The sequence below is a fragment of the Suricata suricatta genome, chromosome 1, assembly GCF_006229205.1.
Source record: "Suricata suricatta isolate VVHF042 chromosome 1, meerkat_22Aug2017_6uvM2_HiC, whole genome shotgun sequence".
Classification (NCBI taxonomy): Eukaryota; Metazoa; Chordata; class Mammalia; order Carnivora; family Herpestidae; genus Suricata; species Suricata suricatta.
The window spans coordinates 65,179,728-65,205,887 of NC_043700.1; the positions used below are offsets into that span (position 1 = coordinate 65,179,728).

Below are 26,160 nucleotides of genomic sequence, written 5' to 3' on the forward strand. Positions count from 1 at the left end.
AGGTTTTCCTTAGGGCTGGTTTGGTGGTCATGAGTTCTCTCAATTTTTGTTTATTTGGGAACACTTTTATCTCTCCTTCTATTTTGAATGACAGGCTTGCTGGATAAAGGATTCTTGGCTGCATGTTTTTTTTTTTTCATCACATTGAGGATTTCCTGCCATTCCTTCCTGGCCTGCCAAGTTTCATTCGATAGGTCTGTAACCACTCTGATAGGTTTCCCTTTGTATGTGAGGGCCCTTTTCTCCCTAGCTGCTTTCAGAATTCTCTCTTTATCTTTATATTTTGCCAGTTTCACTATGATATGTCGTGCCGAAGGCCGATTCAAGTTACGTCTTAAGGGGGTTCTTTGTGCCTCTTGAATTTGAATGTCTATTTCTTTTCCCAGATTTGGGAAATTCTCAGTTATAATTTGGTCTAGTATCCCTTCAGGCCCTTTCTCTCTGTCTTCCTCTTCTGGAATTCCTATGATACGCATGTTGTTCCACTTGATTATACCACTCAGGTCTCGAATTCTCCTTTCCTGCTCCTGGATTAATTTCTCTTTTTCAGCTTCCTCTTTTGCTATCACTATATCTTCTAATTCACCTATTCTCTCTGCCTCACCAATCCTTGAGGTGGCTGCCTCCAGTTTGTTATTGACCTCATCTATACCCTTTTTTAACTCATCACACCTATTTTCAAAGTGCCTAGTAATTGTCTCAGTTGATTCTTTGATGCTTTTCTCAACCCCAGCGATTAATTTTATGACAAGTTTTTTAAATTCTTGATCTGGTATGTTGTCTAGATCTGCCTTGCGCAGTTCTGTGGCTGTGACTTCCTCCTGGAGGTTTTCCTCCTGGAGGGGAGAGTTCCTTCGTTTTGTCATTTCTGCGACTTTTCTGTCTCTTGTCACCTTTAGAAAGCTCATTGTGCACTGTGCAGCTGTTAATATTTCTCTGTTAAAGGGGGCTTATTGACTGTCCAGGGCCTGTTGTTTCAGGAAATATTCTTTTAATGGTGTCTCTCAGTTTCTCTTGTTGTGCCTTTGAATATTTTATTTCCCTACTCAGCAATATTTGGGTCTCGCTGTCATGCACACTTTGGCTTGTTTCTTGGTGTAGCCCTAAGAAGGAGAACAGACAGACAAACACAGAGGGAACAGAAGCACACAAACGCACAGACAAATCAAACAAACAAACACATTAAAAGGGGGAAAGAAAATAAAGAAATGGAGAGGAAAGAGACAAAAAGAGGAGAAGAAGAAAAGGAAAAGAAAAAGAAAAAAAGAAAAGAAAGAAAAATAAAGGGGGTCAGAGACAACAAAAGACAGTGGACAGTCTAAAAGTGTATGACCAGTTGAGGGGAGAGGTAGGGATGAGATATAGGAGAATATATTGAAAAAGGCAAAAAGAAAAAAATGAAGAAAAAAAATTATTAAAAAAAGCAAAAGAAACACCCAAAACAACAAGAAAACAGCAGCTCCACCTTGTGGATAGGTGTGGTTTGGTGTAGTAGGTCTCAGAGGCTGCTCTCAGAGGCTCCGCCTTGGTGTCTGCAGAGATTATATAGGCAGGCGTCACGCCAAGTTCCGCTGAACAATGAACTGTAGGCCATTCTAATGAGTCCGATCTCCTTTTGCCGCGGTTGAGCTGAGTTGTATTTTCCTGGCCCACCTCCGTTCAAAGTTCCAGTCCATGCACTTTTATGCTACCACAGATGAGATGTATTTGCTTTGGTGGCTGGCTTCTTAGGGGGAGGAATCAGTTTTTCTTGGCTCAGGCTGGGATTTCGGCTGCCCCTGCCTGAGGCGAGATGCACAGCAGGAGATGAAGTGTGTGAGCACTGTCACAGACCCAACCCCCAGCGGGGATTGCATTAGCATTGGGGGAGGAATGAGTGCACAGCTGTTGCTGGAGGCAGCGCTGGGAGCTGCTGGAAATGAGCTGGGAGCTCCTTCAGCCTGCACGCGCACCCAGGTCTCCACCGCTGCCAACTCCCTGCAGGGATCACGCAGAGGTGGGGGCTATTTTTTCCCTGTTGGCACCCGGGATTCACGGTTCATGCAGCCAATGCTGGGGATGAGATGTGCCGTGGAAATGAGGTGCGTGCTCCTACTCCCAAAACTGAGGTCAAAGTGAGCACCCCTGACACCGCTGCTGCAGCGGTCACTGACTCCTCATCAAGATGGCACATGGCTGGAAGCTGTTCCTTCCCTTGCGCCACCTGGGTTTGGGATTTAGGCTACCCAGCCATTATCTATGGAGTGAGCTTCTCTCTCCAAGCGCAGTTAAGCATTCTTTACCTCTTCCCCAGAGACAGTACTATGAGCGTGTTCAGTCTCTCTGTCTCTTCCCTTTGTCTCTCAGGCTCTGCGCGCTTGCCCCATGTTGGGCTGGGGCTCCCACCTCCCCTGCCCGTCTCAGGCTGGCCCGTTTTCCAATCTCCCCAGTTCGCACTCACTCACTCAGGTATCCTTCAGGTTCTCTTCCTTCTGGAGTCTGAATTTTCTCCTTCCACTCTTGCAGATGAGAGTAATGTCCTTCTCAGCTCGATCAATGGGGCAGACGAAGTTTACAGAGCTCCCTTCCTCTCCGCCAGCTTGGCTCCTCCCGTAAGATTTCATTTTTAAGTAATCTCTACACCCAACGTGAGGTTCACACTCACAACCCTGAGGTCAAGTGTTACATGCTCTACTGACAGAGGCAGTCTGGTGCCCCAAATGTGTTACCTTCCTGATATCTTACAATAAGGAAAGGAAAAACAATCATCACCCATCTTAGATTTTCTTGTATACTGTTCTCATCAGATCTTTTCCCTTCTTTGAGGTCTCTAAACTTTCTTTATCATGTACTTTCTTATGTTAATCCCCCCACAATCACTCACTCAATCAATCACTCCATTTCTTCCTTTATTCATCACTTTCCTGGGCACCAGTACTCTATGGTGGTGTGCTAGGCATATCGTCTCTTTCTTTGAGGACCTTTGAGTCTAGAGGGAGGACAGTATGAACAGGTTATTACAGCAACATGGGGAAAAAGAGAGAAGCCGATAATGTAGGGTTGCTCTGACATTGCAGAGGAGAAAGATTTGCCTTTGTTGGGGGTGGGGACTGCGATGCTTGGAGGAGTCAGGAGACAGAAGGCTTTACCAGAAGGCGCACAAAAGGATTGACAGAGATTAAGGTGAAGATGTCATTCACAAAACAAAGAATTGGTAGGAGTTAAAGTAAGTAAAGGAGATTGCTTATCTAGAGGCAAGAGAGATGAGAGAGAGAAACACGGTAAGGGATCACCAGGTATTTCAGTGCGGCCTCCCCATGAAGGTGTGAAGAGGGCCGGAATGAACCTGGGAGGCAGGTGGGGCCTGTTCTGGAAAGAAAGGATATTGGAACACTGCATGCTTGCTAAGGAGTCTGACCCCTACTTCTCTTTACTTCTTACTCTTCTGCAGATTGAACCAACTCTGATCTGTTGATCTCATCCTCTTGCCGTCTTTCTTTCTTTTTTCTTTTTAATGTTTTTATTTATTTTGAGAGAGAGAGAGAACTAGCAGGGGAGGGGCAGAGGGAGGTGGAGACACAGTCTCCGAAGCAGGTGCCAGGCTCTGAGCTGTCAGCGCAGAGCCCAGTGCAGGGCTTGAACTCATGAACCGTGAGTTAGAGGCTTAAGCAACTGAGCCACCCAGGTACCCATTAACCATGTTTATTTCTACCACTGTGTCTTTAGTACAGCAGTTCACTGCTCTGACTCTGCTGTCAGATAATTCAATTCCTAGCTTTGCCAGTTATTAAGAGTGTGACTTTAAGCAGTTAACTCCTGCAAGCCTCAGTTTCCCCAGCTCTAAAATGGAGGTGATCTTAGTACCTACTTTATTGGGTTGTTGTAACATGTCATAAGCATTCAGTACATATTATTTATGACAATGCCTCTATTCATGCCTCCCATTCTTATTTCTATCCTCTTCTTTTTCCTCTCTGCCTATGATTCATACCAAATTTTGCTTCACACTTAACTTCCACAGATACATGGCCCACACTGATGTGGGTCTTTACTCTTATAAGTTGACAGCTTATAAAACTTCTCTTGCTGATAAGTCTCACTGGCCCCACTATGTTTGACTTTCAGTTAGAGGTAGCAAGAGATATTAGAGCCACTTCCCTCCCTCCCTTGTAGACTTGGAACCCCAGTTGGGCACAGAAAAGGTAAAGAATGGCTACAATACGTTGCCATGACCACCTCGGGGAGTTCCTTTAAAAGCCAACAGCAGCCCCCCAGGTAAAAGCATCTGATCCACACCTGCACCCTATACTCAAATCTGTTTATCCGAGTCCTCTTCATTTTCCCCAGCCATGCTTTGCTGCTCCAGACCCCAAATGGTCACTCATTTCAGTGAACGTTAATAGGAGTTTTGGTCTGAACAACACAGGTTGAGGGTTTAATCTTTAATCGTTCTCTAATTGCTCTGTGTATATTGGTATAGTTTCCCATCCTAGATCATAAGCCTCTGGAGAGCACGAGGCATGCCTTGCCCCAGTGTTATCATAGCACTTCACCTGAAATACTAAGATGCAGGCTGGAAGGCAGCATGTCTGACTTATCTTTCTGTGCCACTTTCCCATGGTGGCTTGATGAAAAATTTGCACACTGTAAGGGATAATGCATTTTTATAGATGAATGAAAAGGAGGAATCTAATGATTATCTATGAAAATCTAGAAGTATATGGCATCCTTAACATCCAAACAATATTCCAGTGCTATGAGTAACCATGGAAAGAGATGGAGGACTCTTTAAAATCTATGGCACTATCGTTCACATCTGTTGAACACAACCCAAAATCTGTACTATCTTTCACATCCATTGAACATTAACCCAAATAGATACTGTTTAGTAAGTTTTGAACAGATTCATGCAGGGTTAGAGAGAAAGATAGTCATGATGGATGGGAATGAACCCAGTGTTGACTTTGGGGGATTTTCCAAGACACAAAAGAGCAGGGATGGGACAGTAGGGAAGAAGACTTGGCAAAAGTGGTTACTATTAAGACTTTGAGTCTCCAGGGCCCTCTTCCATTTTGGTAGTAAAATCATTTGACAGCTGTCTCTCAGTCCTAAACCCTGATAACACAAACTAGGAATCTGACTGGAATGAGTTTCTTGGATTAAGATTTTAAAAAGTGGTGTAAAATAGAAAACAAGGGGATAGAAATAGAAATATAGGGAGCTGTTGATTGATGTACCTTTTGGTTATATTTCCATGCAATTATTTCCTATAAGAGGTTAGGTTCAGCTACTAAAATGGAACTTTTAGGAGTCAATTTTATTGATTTTATATTTACTTAATTTTAAAAAATTTCTTAGCAAGAAAGAGAGTGCATGAGTGGTGGAGAAGGGCAGAGAGAGAGAGAGAGAAAGAGAGAGAGAAATAAAGAGAGAGAGAGAGAGAGAGAGAGAGAGAGAGAGAGAGACAGAAAATCCCAAATCCCAAGCAGGCTCCACTCTCCATGTGAAGCCCGCTGTGGGGCTTGATCCCATGACTCTGGGATCATGACCCGAGCTGAAATCAAGAGTCAGACAAACAACTGAGCCACCCAGGTGCCCCAATAAAACCGATTTAAAAACACTTTGCTTTTAACTACAATGAAATATCCATTAGGATGGCTGTTTTAAAAAGACAAACAAATTCTCAAACAACAAAACCTCAGAAAATAAGAAGTACCGGGGAAGATGTGAAGGAACTAGGGCCCTTGAATGTTGGTGGGGACATGGTGCAGATGCTGCGGAAAACAGGATGGTGGTTTCTCCGAAAGTCAAGCCAGGAATTACCATATGACTCAGCAATTCCCCTTCTGGGCGTACACCCCAAAGAATTGGAGACAACGACTCAAACAGATATTTGTATACCAATGTTCACAGCAGTGTTATTCATAATAGCCAAAAGATAAAAAAAACAACCGAAAATGTCCAGTGATGGGTGTGCATGGAAAAACAAATGGATGAACCTTGAAGACTTTATGCTGAATGAAATAAGTCTGACAGAAAAGTACAAATACTGTATGATTCCACCTAGAGAAGTCACTCATAGATACACAAAATAGGATGGTGGTGGCCAGGGGTTGGGGGTGGGGGGAGTTACTGTTCAGTGGGTATAGAGTTTCAACGTGGGATGATGAAATGTTCCGGAAATGGATGGTGGTGATGTTTGCACAACAATGTGAATGCACTCAATGTCACAGAACCGCACATTTGAAAATGGTTAAAATGGTAAATTTTATGTTATGTGTATTTAATCACAATAAAAAAACTTTACTCTTTTACCCTTACAGTGCTGTAAGTATTCATAAAAGCTGTAAGTATTCACAAAGGTGGAAAAAGAATTACTAGAGAAGTCTGGGTTTTTTCCTTCAAAGGTTCTAATTACCACCAGTCCTTCTTATTTTGAATAAATCCTAACGGCCATCATTCCTGTCACCATGGCCAGTATATATTGAGTTCTTATTATGCGCCAAATGTAGCATGCCTAATTCTTCCCAGGGGTTTCCTCACCTGTTTCTTTCAACAATCCTGAGGAAGGTACTGTTAAAATTTTTATTTTACACTAGAGGGAATCAATGCCTAGAAAGGAAAATAAATTGCTCAAGTTTTACAGACCCAGGGAGTGGTGAAGTGAGGACCTAAATGGAAGCCTGTTTGAGTCAGAATCCCATGCCCTTGGCCGTGGTGCCATGCTGCCCCTTCAACTGTTGTGGGCAGGAGGGCTACCATGGAGTGCGACAGGTCAGCCTGACAGACCGCAGTGGAACGGCAAACTAATTGGCCCTGGTACTTACAGTTTAGTAAGACTGTATAGTCCTCTGAAAGCATAGACGGATATGGATCTAATATTATTGTATTGCAGGCACCTGTGAACATAATTATAAAAAAATAATGAAACAGAACTTCAGTTTTGCAAGATGTAAAAGAGCTCTTTGGTTGGGTGGTGGTGAGGGTAACACAACAATATAAATGTACTTAATGGCTCTGAATGTAATTGGTTAAGATGGTACATTTTACAACATATGTATTTCACCACAGTAAACTGTTCTTTTTATTTAAAAGGTAAACATAACAAAATAATGAAACTAGGTATGTTATTTTGTTTGCTATGAAATTCATGTATGATTAGACTTATTTAGAAATTCTAGTTATAAAGATGAACATGTGATAGTTAAAATTTAACATTTGAATTTTCTTCTTTCTTTTTCTTTCAAGCTTTTATTTAAATTCTAGTTAGTTAACATATAAGGTAAAATTGGCTTCAGGTGTGGAATTTAGTGATTCATCACTTACATAAAACATCCGGTGTTCATCACAAAAATGCCGTCCTTAATACCCATCCCCATTTAGCCTATCTCCTCATGCATCTTTCTCAGTTTGCTCTCTATTGTTAAGTCTTTTATAGAGTGTTTCCCTCTTTATTTTTTCCCTTTCTCTATGTTCATCTGTTTTGTTTCTTAAATTCCACGTATGAGTGAAATCATATAATATTTGACTGACTTATTCCACTTAGCATAATACACTCTAGTTTCATCCATGTCATTGCAAATGGCAAGATTTCATTCTTTTAGATGGCTGAGTAATATTCCATTGTATAGATATAACACATTTTTATCCATTCATTATCAATGGACATTGGGCTCTTTCCATAATTTGGCAGTTGATGATAGTGCTGCTATAAACATTGCTGTGCAAAAATTCAAATCTGTATTTTTGTATCCTTTGGGTAAATACCTAGTAGTGCAATTGCTGGACCATAGGGTAGTTCTATTTTTAACTTTTTGAGGAACCCCATAATGTTTTCCAGTGCAGCTGCACCAGTTTGCATTCCCACCAACAGTATAAGAGGATGGGTTCCTCCTTCTCCACATCCTCACCACATCTGTTGTTTCCTGTGTTGTTAATTTTAGCCATTCTGACAGGTGTGAGGTGGTATCTCATGGTTTTCATTTCTATTTCCCTAGTGACGAGTGATGTTGAATATCTTTTCATGTGTCTGCTAGCCATCTGGACACATCTTTTGTTGACAAGTGTCTATTCAAGGCTTCTGCCCATTTATTAATTAATAGAAAGAGGAGAGATCACAACCAACACCACAGAAATACAAACACCCATAAGAGAATATTATGAAAATTATATGCCAACAAACTGGGCAGTCTGAAAGGATAGGACAAATAACTAGAAACATACAAACTACCAAAACTGAAATTGGAAGAAATAGAAAATTTGAACGTTCCCATAACCAGCGAAGAAATTGAATCAATAATCAAAATCTTCCTACAAAATAAGTCCAAGGCCAGATGGCTTCCCAGGGGAATTCTCAGACCTTTAAAGAAGAGTTAACACCTACTCTTCTCAAATTATTCCAAAAAATAAAAGTGGAAGGGAAACTTCCAAACCCATTCTATAAGACCAGCATTACCTTGATTCCCAAACTAGACAAAGATTCCACTAAAAAGAATTTATAGGTCACTATCCCTGATGAATATGGATACAAAAATTCTCAACAAAAACTAGCAAATTGAATTCAATAGTTTTTGTTTATTTCCAAAATAAATGTTAAAAATTTTTTAAAAAATGTAGTTTGTCTGATATAAGTATGGTTACTCCTGCTTTCTTTTGATGTCCATTAGCATGATAGATGCTTTTCCATCCCTTAAATTTTATTTTATTTTATTATTATTTTTTTTCAATCCCTTAAATTTTAATCTAGAAGTGATTTTAGGTCTAAAATAATTATCTTGTATGCAGCATATAGATGGGTCTTGTTTTTTTTTAAATCCATTCTGGTACTTTATGTCTTTTTTAAAAATGTTTATTTATTTTTGAGACAGCACAAGTGCAGGAGAGGCAGAGAGAAGAGGAAAGAGGATCTTAAGTGGGCTCTGCACTGATAGGCTGACCGCAGTGAGCCTGATGTGGGGCTTGATCTCACAAACTGAGATCATAACCTGAGCTGAAGTTGGACGCTGAACTGACTGAGCCACCCTGGTGCCCCTACTCTATGTCTTTTGATTGGCGCTTTTAGTCCATTTACATTCAGAGTGATTACTAGTAGGTATGAATTTAGTGCCGTTGTATTACCTGTAAAGTTAGTGTTTTTGGTAATGTTCTCTATTCCTTTCTAGTCTTTGTTGCTTTTTATTTCTATTTCCCTATTAAAGAGTTCCCTTTAATATTTCTTGCAGGGCTAGTTTAGTGGTCATGTACGCCTTTAGTTTTTGTTTGTCTGGGAAATTCTTTATCTCTCCTTCTATTCTGTATGACAGCCTTGCTGGATAAAGCACTCTTGGCTGCATATTTTTCCCATCTAGTACATTGAATATATCCTGCCATTCCACTCTGACCTGCCAAGTTTCTGTGGATAGACCTGCTGCAAACTTGATGTGTCTTTCTGTAGGTTAAGGACTTTTTTCCCTTGCTGATTTCAGGATTCTGTCCTTGTCTGTGCATTCTGTAAATTTGCCTATAATATGCCTTAGCGATGACTGGCTTTTGTTGATTTTGATGGGAGTTCTCTGTGCTTCCTGGATTTTGATGTCTGTTTCTTTCCCAGATTAGGGAAGTTTTCAGTTGTAATTTGCTCATATAAATCTTCTGCCCCTTTTCCCTGCCTTCTTCTGGGACCTCTATGATATGAATGTTATTATGCTTAATGGAATAACTGAGTTCCCTAAGTCTACATTTGTGATCCGATATTTTTCTTTTCCTCTTCTTTTCAGCTTCATTGTTTTCCATAATTTTATTATCCATATCATTGATTCATTCCTACACTTCATCCATCCTAGTTGTCAATACATCCAGTCAGTTTTGCATCTCAGTTATAACATTTATTTTTATTAGGCTTTACTAGTTTTTAGTTCTTTTTTACCTGTGGTAAGTTTCTCTCTGGTTTCTTCTCTGCTTTTCTCAAGGCCAGCTAGTATACTTGTGGTTGTTGTTTATATTCTGGTTCAGACCATATTAGTTATACCTGTTTTTATGAGATCCCTACCCATTACGTTTTCCAGGTTTTCTTTTTGGCTGAAGTCCTCCATCTTGGCCTTTTCCCTAGACCTCTGTCAACTGTGTGTTAGGAAAACCTGTTATATTTCTTGTTTCTGAGAGTAATGTTATATTAAGAAGAGGTCATATACTGTGCAGGGGCTGGCATTTCAGGATGATTTTTGGTGTGTGCTCTGTGCTTTCTGCTGTGTGATTTGGCTGCTCTGTCTCTCAGATTAGACCTCTATAGAGCTTCTCCTTGCCTGCAGTGCAGAGTATTTAGGACTTGCTCCAGTGTTTGGCATGTTTTAACTAGATATGTTTTGGTTAGCTTGGTAGAAAAGGCTAGATCCTGGGGGTCTGGGGGGTTCAGCTGGGTAAGCTTCCAACTTCAGCTCCTGAAGGTCATGATCTTGTAGTTCATGAGTTTGAGCCCCACATTGGCTCTCTGCTGTCAGCCTTTCAGCACAGAGCGCACTTCAGATCCTCTTTCCCCTCTGTGTCCTTCCCCCACTCATTTCCCCCCCTTTCTCTCCTTCCCTCTCTCCCTCCCTCAAAAATAAACAAACATTTAAAAGAAAGAAAAGAAAAGGCTAGATTCTATACACCCCAGAGCTGAGGCTTTGCAGCACTCTATGATCAATGGGCTTGGTGTTTGCAGGGGGTTTTGTGCTAGTTTTCTGGAGGAGGGGCCTGCTGCACTGGTTCTCAAGCAGACTTGCCTTTGTAAAGATGAACCTGCAGGGCATGTTGGGGTGAAGTTTGGTGTAAACTGCTTCAGCTTCCACTGGGTGTGTTGTGTTGCTCACTGAAATCTGTCTGCGCTGGTGGGCAGGGGGAAAATGGCATCCCCCTACTCTATAATCTCTAGAGAGGGGAGTTCATGCCTGCTGCTGTTCAGGAAACCTTCACAGAAGAGCAAACAGTCTCCCCTCTTGTGTCTCAGGCTTCCATCAGAACCCACCCTTCATTCCCTCTGTTCCTGAGGCGTCTGTTCTTCTGGTAGCACAGTACTCCTGTGTTTTACCTCAGGCATATGAATGGGTTTCAAAGCTCCAAACTTAGGGACACAGTATAGTGTGGACACATGCTGACCCTCTGGAGGAGGGTCTTGCCACACTGTGGCTGGTGCTGGGTTTTCCCAGAAAAGCAGGCGCATGACCGTGGTGGGGCTAGGAGTTTATGATAAAGCACACCCAAAAGCTGGCTTCCAGGTTAACTACCTTCAGTAGGTGTCTCTGCTGCTATGCTAATTAATCGGGCCTTTCAATGACGCCCACCTTCTCTCTTGTCCCCTAAGAGGCAGTGCTGCCTCTCCCAAATGCACTCCAAGCAGGCCAACTATTTCTCCCCAGGTGACCTAGGGGATCTTCAGAGCATGCTGTCTGTCCCTAGGCCTCTGTCCTCCTTCCCCACTGGAGCACCACTAAACCCACCAGGAATGACTGTAGTGATTGCACAGACTTCTAAAACTTCAGACTTTGAGCTCCACTGCTTATAAAAACTTGTGATTGTCAGCTCCTCTCCTTTTCCCAGTACATGGTTTTGGGGAAGAGTTTTTCTTGTGCAATTCCCTGTTCATGCTTTCATTCTCTTTCTCTTTTTCTCTCTCTCCCCTCTCCATGATCAGGGCTCCTACCCCTCTGCAGCACCTGCAATTCTCTTCTCCCCCAAATCAATTCTCTGCAGCTCCTAACTTCCATGATGAGGTTGTTTTTCTCCCTCTAGTTGTGTAGTTTTGCTTTCTCAGTCCTCATATCAATTTCTTGGGTGCTCAGAATGATTCGATATTTATCTGGCTGTGTTCGGGGGATGAGGCAAGCCAAGGGTCTTCCTCCTGCTCCATTCATCCTTTGAATTTTCTCTAAGTGAAACTTTAACACACAATAAGGCGCTCACTAATCAGACAGGCTCAGAAGCCAGACTTTTTAACATTTGCTGCTATAATGGAAATATAGGTGTTTAGCATAGTGCTGGCAAAAGGACAAAATGTGACACCTTTAAGGACCTGATCATATTCCATGTTAATTGCAAATCTGCTAAGCAATGAAGCTTCTATTTTATAAATTTGACACTCCAAGCCTTGCTTTAGAAAGTGTTTGAAGAAACTTATAAGAAGTATTTATGATAAAAGAAAAAAAGGAATAAAAAGAATCAAGACTAGAAGAATATAAATTAGACTAGCATGTCAAGACAAGAATGTAATTTTACATAATTAACTATTTTGGCCTGTGTTAACTGGAGGTCAAAGGAACTAGATACCAGAGCACAAGCAATTGCATAAACTGCATCCTTGTAAAGCTTTGCACTTCACATCAGAGGGTGCTCTGAAGTTTATATATATGTGTGTATATATATTTTATAAATATTAGGAGCAATAAGGAAGAAAGCAATATTAGCAAATTCTTAGTTAATTAGAAATTTTGGCTGAAAAGGATCCCCTATTTCTCCAAGATGCAAGAAAACCTAACTTTGTAACAGCGTTATTCTTAAATTTATTATGCATTTAACACTTTCACAAATGTGCTATGGTTCTAATCACATAGAAGGGAGTGAATCTCACTAATACATTGAGAAGCTTTAGCATGTATTTATTTCTTTCTAACTATTTTAATAATCTGCTAAGCAATAGACTGTATTGTGTGGAGGTTGAGCAAAGCTATAGCTCTAATAACCAGGTAGATTGCTTCTCGGACTTTTGGCTAAAACCGTAACCAGGTACGTATTTTTTTGTAATTAGACTCTTTTATATATTAGTTAAAACAAATTGGCTATCAAGGATTAATTTGGGGCTCCTGGCTGCCTCAGTCAGTAGAGCATGTGACTCTTGATCTTGGGGTTGGGTGTAAGGTCCACATTGGGTATGGAGATTACTTAAAAATAAAATCTTTAATAAATTATTTCGGGGCACCTGGGTGGCTCAGTTGGTTAAGCCTCTGACTTCAGCTCAGGTCAGATCTCACATTCGTGGGTTCGAGCCCCGCGTCAGGCTCTGTGCTGACAGCTAGCTCAGAACCTGGAGCCTGATTCCTGTTCTGTGTCTCCTTCTCTCTCTGCCCCTCCCCCCCTCATGCTCTATCTCTCTCTGTATCAAAAATAAATAAAACATTAAAAAAATTAAAAAAAATATTTCAATGTTTATTATGGAAAAATGATAAACCACTGTTACATAAACCTGAATTTTGATATTTAAATTTGAAGTCCTAATTCCTTTTCAACATGTGGACATAAGGTGGTGCTACAGATCAGAAAAATTCTTCATACTCCAAAGATCAGGAAATAGAATATGGAAGCATCCTCTTGAAGTTTTTATATAAGGCCTAATTCTGAAAAGCTCTGCTCTGCTGATTGCTGAATATCCAGAATAAAGTTTTGAAAGTAATTTTTATTGGTTTTAATTTTTAAATATGAAACATACTTTTTTGCAAATTATCTGGGTTTTGAGTCCATTTCATTGAATGAAGTGGATTCATATTTCTTCTGATTTTTCTATTTTTTATCTTAATTTTTAAATGTTTATTTATTTATTTTTGAGAGACACTGTGCATGAGCAGGGGAAAGGCAGAGAGGATCCCAAGCAGGCTCTATACTGTTGGCACAGAGCCCGATGTGGGGCTCAAATTCATGAGCCTTGAGATCGACCTGAGCTGAAATCAAGAGTCAGACGCTTAAGTGACTAAACCAATCAGGTGCCCCATATTTGTTATCTTAAAGAAGAATGTACAGATACACATTTATATGTAAAGTTTCTTCAGTATAAAACCAGAACCAAAAGCAAAATAAGTATGAAAATGAAATAAGAAATTCTGAGATCTTTTCTAGATAGCCAGATTCATGAACAGGTTATTTAAACTCAGCAGTTCAAGTATGATATGACTTAGTTACAAAGTTGACCTAAATATCAGGTAAACATAACCTGGGCCATTATGGAGTTTGGGGGGTATATATGAAAATGCTAAACTGATGGTAATATAACATGTCAGGTACTACCTGAGGCCAAAAGAAAACTCAACTTACATGGCAGCTGTGAAAACGGAATTAAGTCCTCTAAACAAATGCTCTGGGGTATCGAGCTGCTACAACTTGCTCTCGTAGTTGGAGACTGAATTTACAACTTAGGGAAGAAAGTTCTTCACCAGTCTAGTGTGCGGCAGGAGAAATCATAGCTCATGTGCTCTGTTTCTTTGGGAATAAGTATCTGAGATTTTTCTAGAATGGCTTCTAGAGCTTCTAAAAAAAGCTACCTGTTGTCTTAAGCTAACAGCTAAATAATTTCTTGAAGAGGACTTAGACTTAAACACTGGAACAGTGTTGGTCTCCGCAGAAGTGGGAAGAAACAGATATGTCACAACAATGTTAGGGAATTAAATTCTGGGGATTAAAGTTTTTCTTACAGCGTCTGAAGGTGATGGTACTTCTCGAAGCCATTAGGAGGAAGCTTCCTTATTAAGTTCCACTGAAGTGACCTGAAATAAATGTAAATTTTGGTTCTCACTTAAAGTTTTTTTCTTTACTTTTAAACTATAAATAATACAACAGATTTAAAACAAAATAATTATAAGCTTTATTTACTTTAGCACCAGCTTTCAGGAAACATTTCGTTTCATGATGTTACTTTCATATCCATTGTACCATTTGAATTGGATCTGTTAATTTTGCATTATTAAAAATATTTATCTTTTCTTAAATTTAGGTTACAACATTGCAATTCTGGCAAAACACAAAAATAATTAAATTGGGGAAATAATTTTCAGTTACATTTTCCTTTTCTCTTTTTATTTAATAAACATTAGGTTTATAATCTCAGTTTTCAAGTGACAATAAAAACAGTGTTTTCTGTGAAGTATATTTAAGTACTTAAGTTATTTTATATTCTTCAATATTTGATTGTTCACATCCACTACCTTTATTTTTATTTTGTGTGTGTTGTATTGTTTTGTTTCTAATTCCTTTTAAAATTAGGTATGAAGGAAAGTGTCAGTTGGGTAACTGTCTTTATTCAATAAGTGATTTCATTTCAGTTTCTAGTAAATTGTATAGAAAGCTTTCCCCTTGAATCACAATTTGATATGCAGCTTGACACAAATTGTGTCCACATAACTGTGGTTGTATTGGAATGGACCTAAACCTTTAATTTTTTTAAGGAAAAGCAACGTAAGGCAGTAGGAACAAAATTAAAGAAGCAAAACATCAAACCATTACAGCTGGAGTCCCTTGCGTGTGTGACGAATTATACATAATCTTTCTTTGTCAGTGTCTTTAACTGTGAAAGCATGGATTTGGACCAGATGACTGTAATAATATGGTGCAATTATTACATCTTTATATAATACGTCGAAGCAGACAATTGTCTGGAGGTTAACCGTTGTGGGATAAACACTTGGAGATACTGGATCCGCATCAAGGACTCGGGTTACAACAGTGTCCTACAGCAGGCACTATCAATGTTAGTTGTTAGGTTGGTTTTGGACCAGTGTTTCTTAAACTTGGTGATGAAATCTTCTTAAAGAAAAATAGTTTCAGACTCCCCAGGACACACTTTTGGAATCTAATTTGCGAACAGCTATTCTGGAGTCTAGGAATACATGTGTTTTCAATGAAGGTATTATTGCCCGGAGGTGTGAAAATTGGTTCTAAAGGAATGAAAAAAAATCTTACCTTTTTAAATGGATGAAGAAGAGGTATACATAAACAGATATAGAGTTTATGCATAGTATTTAAATTTCACAGGAGGGGCCAACAGAAAAACAACATCTAAAAAGGTTTTGGGGGTGGGCAAGTAATGAAAAGAAAAAAAATTAAGAAACACTGTTCTAGACTATAAACACCAGTCACTTAGTAAGGTTTTAATGAATGAGTACCAAAGGTTGATCAACTACTAATCCTCTCTTGAAATAATTCTTAGCTGCAAGGCTATCACCAAATGTTCTTTCATTCCTTATGTTAGCTGATCCCCTTTCTACTAACCATTCTCCCTTGGCTTGGATCTTCAATTCTGCTTTACATCCTGGTTAAATGTTTGTGTTGTATAAAGATAAACTGTTGTATATTTGGGTTTGATTTAAAAATATTGACAAAAGCTTAGTGTGTTTTCAAAAATGTCCTTGTTCATTCATGCATTCATTAATTTTCTCAACAAACACATTGTATGCCTTCCATTTGCATTTTGGAAAAAAGCAGTAATATCCCTGCTCTTAAGAGCTTATACTCCATCCAGGTGGCATATTTTATCTATAAACAGAGATTTTTCCTTTGGACAATAACTTCAGTCTTATAGCCCAAGGTTAAACAGCCAATCAGCTTGTTTTATTTTTATTATATTTATTTTCTTATAAATTAGATTCAAAAACAGTGTTTAGAGCTTATTATACTTTGTTAGGAACTTTGGAGGATATATAGAAAAACCATTTTGTAGGCCCCCATGGACTTTATGGCATTTCCCTTTTTCTGATAGAGTTTAGGACCCCAACCACTATAGGACAAGGCGGAATGTTTGATGGGCTTAAAGGAGACACAGGTGAGGTTCAGTGAGGGAATAAAAGAGGCAGAGCCGTATTCACCTGAGTGGGGAAGTTACTCTGGAGGGAAGGAAAGCTCATTTAAGGACTCCTAAATATTGTTTCTTAGGAAGTTGGCTTTTTTTAATAGAGCCTAGGATTTATAGGCTACATCTTTCTAAGTGATGTCAAATATTTTTACAAATAGCATTCTCAGTATTTTCACAATATCTTGTTGAAATGGAAAAAGGGAGGTGTTATTATTCTCACAGAATAGGACAAAGCCCAAGTTTTTTAATATAATAAATTCTTGAGTTTTAAAGTGTAATATTCCAAATTGGACTCTTCACAAAGTGAAGTGTGTGTGTGTGAGAGAGAAACTACATAGTTTAATTATTATTGTCAAAGCTAGCCGCAGTTTTGATAAAGAAAGCTCTTACAATTGATTATGTGGTTTAGTGGTTAAATTCCAGACTCTTATAGTCAGCTCTCACACAGTCAAAACTAACATTTAGAAAGCTAGAACAGAGCATATAATCACGTTTATCTGTTTGTCACTTCTGTTCATTAGCATTTATGTGACATGTCTTAAAAATCCCATATCCAATAAATATATATACATTTTAAAATGTTTATTTATTTTTGAGAGGAAGAGAGAAGAGCGTGAGCTGGGGGGAGGGGCAGAGAGAGAGGGAGACATGCAATCTGACGCAGCCCAAAGCCTGACACAGGGCTTGAACTCAGGAACCGAGAGATCGTGAGCTGAGCCACAATTGAATGCTTAACTGACTGAGCCACCCAGGTGCTCCCCAACTTCAATAAATATTACTTGGATTATTGGTTTCTTTAATACTTATATGTGATGTAGTCCATTTTTGACATATCTCTACCAATTCAAAATATGGAATGAACTCAGTAATAAAATTTGATATTTACTCTTTTAATGTATTTGCTCTAGAGCCCAACATTCCTTTTCTCTATAGAACTGAATAAAGACTGGGTGGGGTGTGATGCTGGGTCAGCTTTCTGCAGAAAAAAGTAGAAATAAGGAGCTCGAATCAAGCTGCTCAATCCAAAGCATAAGAAAATGCAATTTTTTAAAACAAAACAGAAAAGAAAGTATTATGGACATAAACTCCTGAGCTTTATTTCTACATCTCCAAATGCCTTTTGAAATTTTCTGCTGAGTGACCTGTTAACCTCAAGTTGAAAGAGCCATCTAAAATTGGAGCCCTAATCTTAGCCACTTACTGTCACCAAGTGTTCCCATTCTTGGATCACTCTATTTACTCAGGAGGAAAACTCTGAAATCATCTTGGACTCTTCCTTCTCAGTTTCCTGTAGTCAGTTATTCACAAGGAGCTGATCCCAGTTTTTTTCTCTGTACCAAGGGCTGAAAACTGGTGGCCCACAGGAATGCACACACCTCTTTATGAACGTTTGTGTGAATATATGTATGAATGTATGGATCGAGCCAGAACAGTCTTTTTACTTAAATTTGAATCAGAATGCCTTCAGGTATTCTTTAGGGGTACACACTCTCTGGTTAATCATTGCCTATCTTCTTCCATTCCTTCAGTCTGTCCATCTCTTCCTTTCTTACGCAAAGTTTAGTTAAGTTGCAGAAGAACGGATTCAAATCTTACTTGTAGGAAAGTGAAAAATGAGACTGGCAGCATCAGGGTATTCTTTGATTTTCTGCTAATTTGATACAAGCAGTGGGGGTGATCAGTGTTTTTCCTTGAAAATAGAATGAAATCATCATCAATTTTTATACCAAACAGGTCCAGTCATGATTTAAAGCATGGCAACTCCCCACGGAATCTCAGGTTATCATTTAAGTCTAGTAAAATATTAAGACTAATTCCTGTGAGAAAGAGTGACGGCGAGTTGAAGATAGGGTAGAGCGCTTGCCTTAGTGCAGCTGGGATTATCACCTTGGAAAAACAAGTCTTTGTGGTGTAATCCGCCTGATAATCTTAGCTTATTACCGATTTGAATAAACTCCTTAGGTCACTGTGAATTGAGTAAACTCTCCCAGATTCTGTTAATCTGATTGTAGCCCGATCTACAAGGACTCTCAGCTCCAGCTCTCCGCCTCTTACCCTTCAAGAGAATGAGTTGCTGTGTTATGTGGTTTGGGTTGACGAAGGCAGGACTTGCCCATGTTTGTAAACTTGAGAACTACTCCGATTTTGTCTTCATATACTCAAAAGTCAGAGCCATACGGCACTAAAACATCTGGGTGAAACAAAAAACTCAGCAAAAATATTGGATGAAAATATCTATCCTCCACTGATGGCTTTGGAAAAGTTTCAGCCAAATGTGTGTGACTGTGTTGCTAAAGTTTGACAAATTTGAATTATTACTGGATCAACAAACCACTATTATGAGGATACTTATATATATAAGTTTGAGTTATTTGGGAAGAACACGACAGCAACATCTCTGAGTCAAATGTGATTCAGAAGAGTTAGATTTTAAATGTGAAGTTCTGGGAATATTTTATCCAGTTTTTGTTACTTGTTTTTTTTTTTTGTTGTTGTTGTTGTTTATAGATAGGACTGTTTCTAACAAAATCTGAAAGTCTTTCAATAAATGTCCATTCTTGTGATAAGAAAATTCTATATCATAGTTTACCTGGCAGCTTTTTTTCTTTACTAGCACATAAATGATGACATTTTTTGTTTAGGTAAAATGTGGAGACAGTACATACTCTATAGGATTATTATGAGGGATTAAATAAATTAACATATAGATGAATTTAGAGCAGGGCCTAGCATTTACCAAACATAAAATAAATATCAGCAATCATTATAACTGATGGGGAACAATGACACCATCTTTGAATAAAAATACGTTAATAATGACACAACCTTAAGTATGATACAATTTTCCAGGTGCTATTCTGGCTGTTAGGTGGAAGCCATTCTTTTCTACTTACATTGTAGTCACATTTGAAGAAATTGATGGAACCGCTCGTAAATTGGTCTCATCACAGTCAACCTCTAAACCTCGGCAATGACATTGCACGGGCACAGAACCGACCACTGAGTAAGGAATGGGGATAGTGAGGGACCAGGAAAAGGAGGGTAATGAAAAGAAAGAAATGAAAAGCTATGAGAAAATTATTTAGTACACAAATATGTCCTGTTTTACCTAAGAAATTTGGGCACTGCTTTAAATTAAGTTTATAAAGTTTGCTTTTAATTTAATGTTAAATGATACTAGAACATTAAGATGAAAAAACATATACAATTTACCAACCCATTTTTTTTTAAATAGCAGACTATTCTCTTCCATTTCCTGCAAAAATGAATGAAGTCATCTGCTTTCACGCACACAAGGAGAGTGGTTATGTCCAGGGGTGACATGACTGATGGTGTGTGGTGGGCTTTAATGTCCATATTAAAGCTGCTACTTAAAAATAAAGTATTTATCAGGGTGTCTGGGTGACTCAATAAAGGTGAGCCTCAACTTCGACTCAGGTCATGATCTCACCGTTCATGAGTTTGAGCCCTCAGTTGGGCTGGCTGCTGTCAGTGCTGAGCCTGCTTTGATCCTCTGTCCCTCTCTCTTTGTGCCCCTCCCTCACTCATGCTCTCTCTCTCTCAAAAGTAAATAAAACATTAAAAAATAATGAAGTATTTATTAATAGCATAATCAAACCCTTAATGGAAGACCAAGTCATTTTTAACTAGCAAGAAAGAGGAGAATTAAGCATGAACTATAATGTTGGTAGAATTATTTTTTTTCCTGGAAAATTCAGGAATTCTTTAAAGGATTTTTTATGAACTTCTTTTGGATTACATAGGATGTAAGGATGTCTAAAACATCATTTATGGGCGTGAACTTTTAAAAAAAATGTTTCATTTATTTTTGAGAGAGAGAGAGCGCGCGCACGTGAGTGGGGGAGGGGCAGAGAGAGAAGGGGACAGAAGATCCAAAGTGGGCTCCATGCTGACATCAGCAAGCCCAATTTGGGATTTGGCCCTGCCAACTGTGAGATCATGACCTGAGCTGTGAGGTCATGACCTGAGCCAAAGTTGGACATTTAGCCACCGGAGCCACCCAGGTGCCCTGGGAATGAATTTTTTATGCATAGCCAGCTATTTTGTTTGCTGCTGCTGTTAGGAGGAGGGAGAGTTGATGTATCCCTTTGACTATCTTGTGGGGCTGTAGTGATAATCTTAAAGATGTGATCTCATAGTTCTAACATCTATTAGAGACTTCCAGTGATGTGTTCATATAGCTCATTAGAATAGGAATGCTTGATTAACGAGAACAATGAGGAGTGTTTCCGCTCTACATTTACTTTGAAACCCTAACCTGTATGGTAGAAGTTATAGACCCTTATCTCAAAGGGACTGGCAAAATAGGTGTAGTCCTTGTCCAGATTGTCCAGTGGAACAGCTTCTTCTAACTGTTGCCATGTTAGGATCAGGACACATGGAGCCAAGTCAACCAACTTTCTCAAAGAAGCCAGAAATACAATGTTATATAGGTTACTTATGTACCTATTTAAAAAAATGATAATAGCCGACTCAAAATATTTTAAAACATCACAGAACAAACAAAACTTTCTATGAGAATTTTCTGCTTGTAGGCTTCCAGTTTTTGACCTGAACCGTAAAACCTCCAGAGAGTAGAAAAGTATCTTAATGGCAAAGTAGAGATTTCCATGACAAAGATGGTAGATGACTTTGACCTAGTAAATGTTTCTTTGCTCAGTTGTGGGATGACAGGTGCTCTACCTCTCCTCCCAAATACCTCTGCAGACTATTTTATAGGATTACAAGAGATCAAAATCATAACTTAGGTTTTTTGTTTTTTGGAAGCAGTCCGCAAAGAACTGGTAAACAGTTTTATGGTTGCAAGTAACCATTTTGGCTATGGATCTCTGAAAACGGCTTCAGCCTCCAAGTTAAAGCCAAGTCTAATGTGAGTGTTGTGGGAAAGGAAGGGTGTGGGTTGGGAAAGAAGATGAAGGTTTTGAGAGAGACTAGGAAGGGTGAAAAAGGAGGGAGTGAAATTGGCGTGACTTCCAGCTTGTTTTTTCTGTTTATATTGACAGAGTTGGGATAATTCATGTATGTTGATTACTCAGTTACCTGTAATAGGGAAAAATGAAAAAAATAACACCAAAATATCTGACAATAAAAGAATGATAAAGCAAAGTATGGCACTTAGAAATATATAGTATATTCAAAAAGAGCTTATAACAGCATGGATACCTGATTATGCTAAAATGCTAAGTGAAAATGTGATAAAAATGATTTATACAGGAAATTTCAACTATACTAAAATAAAAAAAGATGAGTAATGCACCAGCAAGTTAGTGCTGGTGGCCCATCAGTGATGAAATTATGGCTGAGTAAACAATTCTTTCTAAATCCCTGTACTTTCCAAATCTCTCATATTTAAACTTTAATAATATATTGGTTAATGATAGACATGTTTTTCATAATATTTTTCTTGAGAAGGTGGCTTTATAAATGTGAATTCCTCAGATTCCTTCACCCAGGCAAAAATTATTATAAGCCATTCTGTTTAATTTCCAATAAGTCCTTATAATACTCTAAGCTAAATAAAATGATACGTTAGGGACTTTATCTTTCACCCTCAAATTTTACACTACACTTTCCATTACATTTTATACTACTTTTATGCTTGGAAAAGACATTTAATTATTTATTACTATGACTTCCTGAACTGTCTTTAAAGAACTCTAACTGAAAATTATATATATTTGTTCTTTACTAGGACCTGATAAAAAAATTTTTTTGGATATATCATTTACTGTGTAGCTCCAATTCTTCCCATGCAGTTATACTTAGGACACATTTCTCCCAGTGTTCAGGGCTAGACAAAGAGTTATCTCTCTTGCTGACTTGATCTGTATTTTCCCCATTTATTTGATTTTGCTTTATAAGCCTGGCTATAAAAGTTTGCAACCCATTATTTTCCTTCATTAGCCTGATGACTACAAAACTCAGAACTAAGCTTTGGACACAGTTACTGAACTTTTCTCAGTGAGGATTTCCTTATATAAATTTTCTTCCCTTTCTCTTTACAACCCGCTGTTGAATTTTTGTCTTAAATGTCACATTAATGGCGTAAGTCTATTAGTAACCATATTTTTGCTGTAAACTGTCTAAAATCCATTTGAGGGTAAGGAGATATAAAAAGATTCAATTAAAATTTAAGAAATGAAAAGAAAAGCCTATACAATAAAACAAAAAAATGAAATCCATGTTTTGAGATAACATGGTATAATCTATTAATTGTTTTGCATTCTATTAGCAGTGAAATTATACCTGTTACCTTTTCTCTTTCCCAAAAAGTTTTAGCTTTACAGTGATCGAGTAATTTGGTTTCTGAACAAGGAGAAAATGTGAGGCTGTAGACAGAGTGCTTGTAATCTGTGGGTTGACAGAATAGATGCAGGGTCCCTTACACTGGGGACTGTTAGTAGTTTTTTATTAATCTCATCAATACTGAAGCCAAAAAAAATGTAAACCTTTTAAAAAAGCTATACTTTACAACTTATAATAGAACATAAAGGAAATATTATACTAAATGGTTCTCTCCACCCTCACCCCCAACTCTTTAACCAAGGTTTTGCCAAGCTAGGATCAGAGTTTAACTCCAAGGCACAAATTTACATCTGCATAATATCAGGATAAACAAAAATTTTTAAAATTTACAGGACCTTTATGTTCTAAAATATTGCAGAGTCAGTCCTCCCACAACCCCTCCTGGGTGTTGCAAGTTTTCAGTACATAGCAAGTTATAATTAATGAGGCTGTTTTGTATTTCTAAAGTAGTTTAGATTCCAGAAGCTTTTTCACTTGCAAACATTAAAATCCAAACAGCTTCTCTGCCCTTCTGTTTCTACAGTTCCCTTTATATCAGGGTCTATAGCAATTATGAAAATGGGAGATTTAATAGCAACCCTGACTGACAAACATTAATTTTGTTCACAACAATATCTGGCATGATATATCACTTTTATATTTGGGATCCCTGAATCACTTCTTTTAAAATTTTTTTAATGTTTTATTTATTTTTGATACAGAAGAGACAGAGGGGGAGGGTCAGAGAGAGAAGGAGACACAGAATCTGAAACAGGCTCCAGGCTCTGAGCTAGCTGTCAGCACAGAGCCTGACGTGGGGCTTGAACCCACAAATGTGAAATCTGACCTGAGCCGAAGTCGGAGGCTTAACCGACTGAGCCACCCAGGCGCTCTCTGAATCACTTTTTTAAATAATAACATTGAATTTAAAAAAAAAATTTTAATGTTTTTTATTTATTTTTGAGAGACAGAGAAAGACAGTGTGAGCAGGGGAGGGTAAGAGAGAGAGAGGGAGGTACAGAATCCAAAGCAGGCTCCAGGTTCTGAACTGTCAGCACAGAGCCCGATGCAGGGCTCTAACCCACAAATCATGAGATCATGACCTGAGCCGAAGTTGGATGTTCAACCGAGTGAGCCACCCAGGTGCCCCCCTGAATCACTTTTAAATAGAATTCTCAAATTAAGGCTACATGTCTAATAGAATTTGCAGTTAGAAAACTATAATCTTAAAAAAATATGTTGGATCCAACTTTTAAAAACATGATGTCTCATTATGAACTCATGGGAAAGAGACTCAATCTCTCTGGTTACTTACGGCATTCAGATGTTTGTGTCTCAAAGTGATATAAGGAAGTCATTCTGTAGTAACTGGCAAAGTATTTGTCAAATTGTATAGGCCATCCAGTGTTGTCTCCTAAAATAAAAATCAGAGAGCAGAAAATTCAAGAAAACAGAAATGTTCTGGGGTGTTGGGGAAAATAGGTCCTCTTTTTAAAATAAACAAGTGATTGTCTAACTTAGTGAGACAAGCATCATCTGGGAGCTCGTTGACAAATGGAAATGTCTGGGCTCCCCACCTAGAGGTCCCGACTTCACACGTCTGAGGTGGGTCCCCACATCTCCACTTTGGGCCCTGTAGATGACTCTTTGGCAAGCAGTGTCGAACCACATTTTAAGAAACAGTGCTTTCTTAAGTACTGAAACACAGCACACTGTTCCTAGCATATTAATTATGATTCCCTCAGGCTTCCATCATTTAACCTGGTGTTGGAGATGTATTAACATGGATAGAAGCTCGTGATTGTTAAAGAAAAACAAGATCATGACCAGCACGACCACGTTTCTTTTTTCTTTCTTTCTTCTTCTTTTTTTCTTTTAAAGGGCACCATGGTGTCACGGATGGTTTTAACAGAAACTATCTTCTGAGTGCTTACATAGTTTCTCATCTATATTTTCTGAGTTTGATATTAAGCTCTTGCATCGTTTAAAAAACCACAAAAACTGTAAAAACCTTTGTTTGGGGAGAAAAAGAAAATTTTACCTCACAAGATTCCTTATGACCTTTTAGTTAATTTTAAACATAAGAGACAAGGAAGCCAAACATGTGATAGAATGGACTTTGCCTGGGGGCGTAGGAGCAGCTTCTTAGGACAGCCTTGCTGACCGTCGGAGCCTTCATACTCCCGGGAGAGTTTCAATGTGATCCTTTCCAGAGGTTCTGAAGCGTTTTCAGAACGTTGCCAAGACTCTTTAAGGATGCATACACATATGACCAGATGATAAAAACTATAAAATTTTCCTGATTTTATAAATTAATATTAAGTCAATCATATATGCTATTTATACTCATAAATTAGTCTTGCTTTTAGAAATCCCACTAAATGTGAAAAATTCAATAGAAGATTCCTTCAGCATGCCGCGTTAGTTTTAAAACTTGTCTATTAGAGAGGATTTCAAAATAGAAGTAGCAAAGTAATATAATGAGATCTCAGTTCAGAGGGAGATGAGTAATGGCTCTCAAGTTTACCAACCACCGACCTCAGCATGAGACCCCAGATGAGGACCAGGAACTAGGCGGCCAGGAACAACATTCTGGAAACAGCACATACCAGCCATTGAATACCCAGGAATCAATTAATCTGACACTTAACCAACTGAGCCAGCCTAGTGCCCAACTAAATTCATTTAAATAACAACCAGAAGTAGTTATTCCCTGGAATTTAAGTTCATCACTATTGTTATGGAATCAGCGAACACATTGCAAATCGTTAAAGTATAACTAAAAAATTAATTTAAAAAATAAATTAATTTTCATATCTATGTTATGATTTTTTATACATTTACGTATTATAAATAAAATATGTAAGGTAAGTTGTTTGTCTCTGGATATGTTGAGGCACTGATTATTTTTATAAACAAGTTTGTTGTGTATCTAGAGAGCAGGAGTGGACGTGGTTTGCAAAGGTCTGAAGAATTTCTCCTTGCCGGCTGCCAGCGTCTTATAGTTTTTGTCGGAGGAGGAGAACACCCCCCACCCTCCGCTGCGTTCATGTTCATGTTCCTGACACATCCACCCAGACGTCAGAAAACAGCAATGGAAATTAGGTGAGGTGACAGCATTCCAGAAACACAGGGCTGTTTCTGTGGTTAGTGTTTCACTGCTGCTGGGAAATTTATGAGTTCAGGGATGGGGTGAGTGCCAGTAGATGTTGATTTTCTTTCATTCTGGTTCTTTAGCAGGCCCCGTACTGAACTGAACTTTTACAACTGAACTATTTCAATTTGCTGCATTTTTTAACCATTAACTGATA

At 38.6% G+C, this 26,160-nt stretch overlaps 1 protein-coding gene across 8 annotated transcripts in view; it reads right to left on the minus strand.

Moving 5' to 3' along the window:
• Positions 1–26,160, minus strand: part of RXFP1 (relaxin family peptide receptor 1) — a 108,851-nt gene that overhangs the window by 32,227 nt on the left and 50,464 nt on the right. For 5 of the 8 annotated variants that reach the window (XM_029939585.1, XM_029939619.1, XM_029939604.1 and 2 more), the window contains exons 3-6: positions 24,165–24,263; positions 19,438–19,543; positions 14,391–14,462; positions 6,807–6,878 (exon numbers count right to left, since the gene is read on the minus strand). In XM_029939585.1, the coding sequence (XP_029795445.1) occupies positions 6,807–6,878; positions 14,391–14,462; positions 19,438–19,543; positions 24,165–24,263 (349 nt within the window). The remainder of the gene's footprint in view (positions 1–6,806; positions 6,879–14,390; positions 14,463–19,437; positions 19,544–24,164; positions 24,264–26,160) is intronic. The other 3 variants (XM_029939628.1, XM_029939612.1, XM_029939596.1) reach the window with 2 other exon arrangements.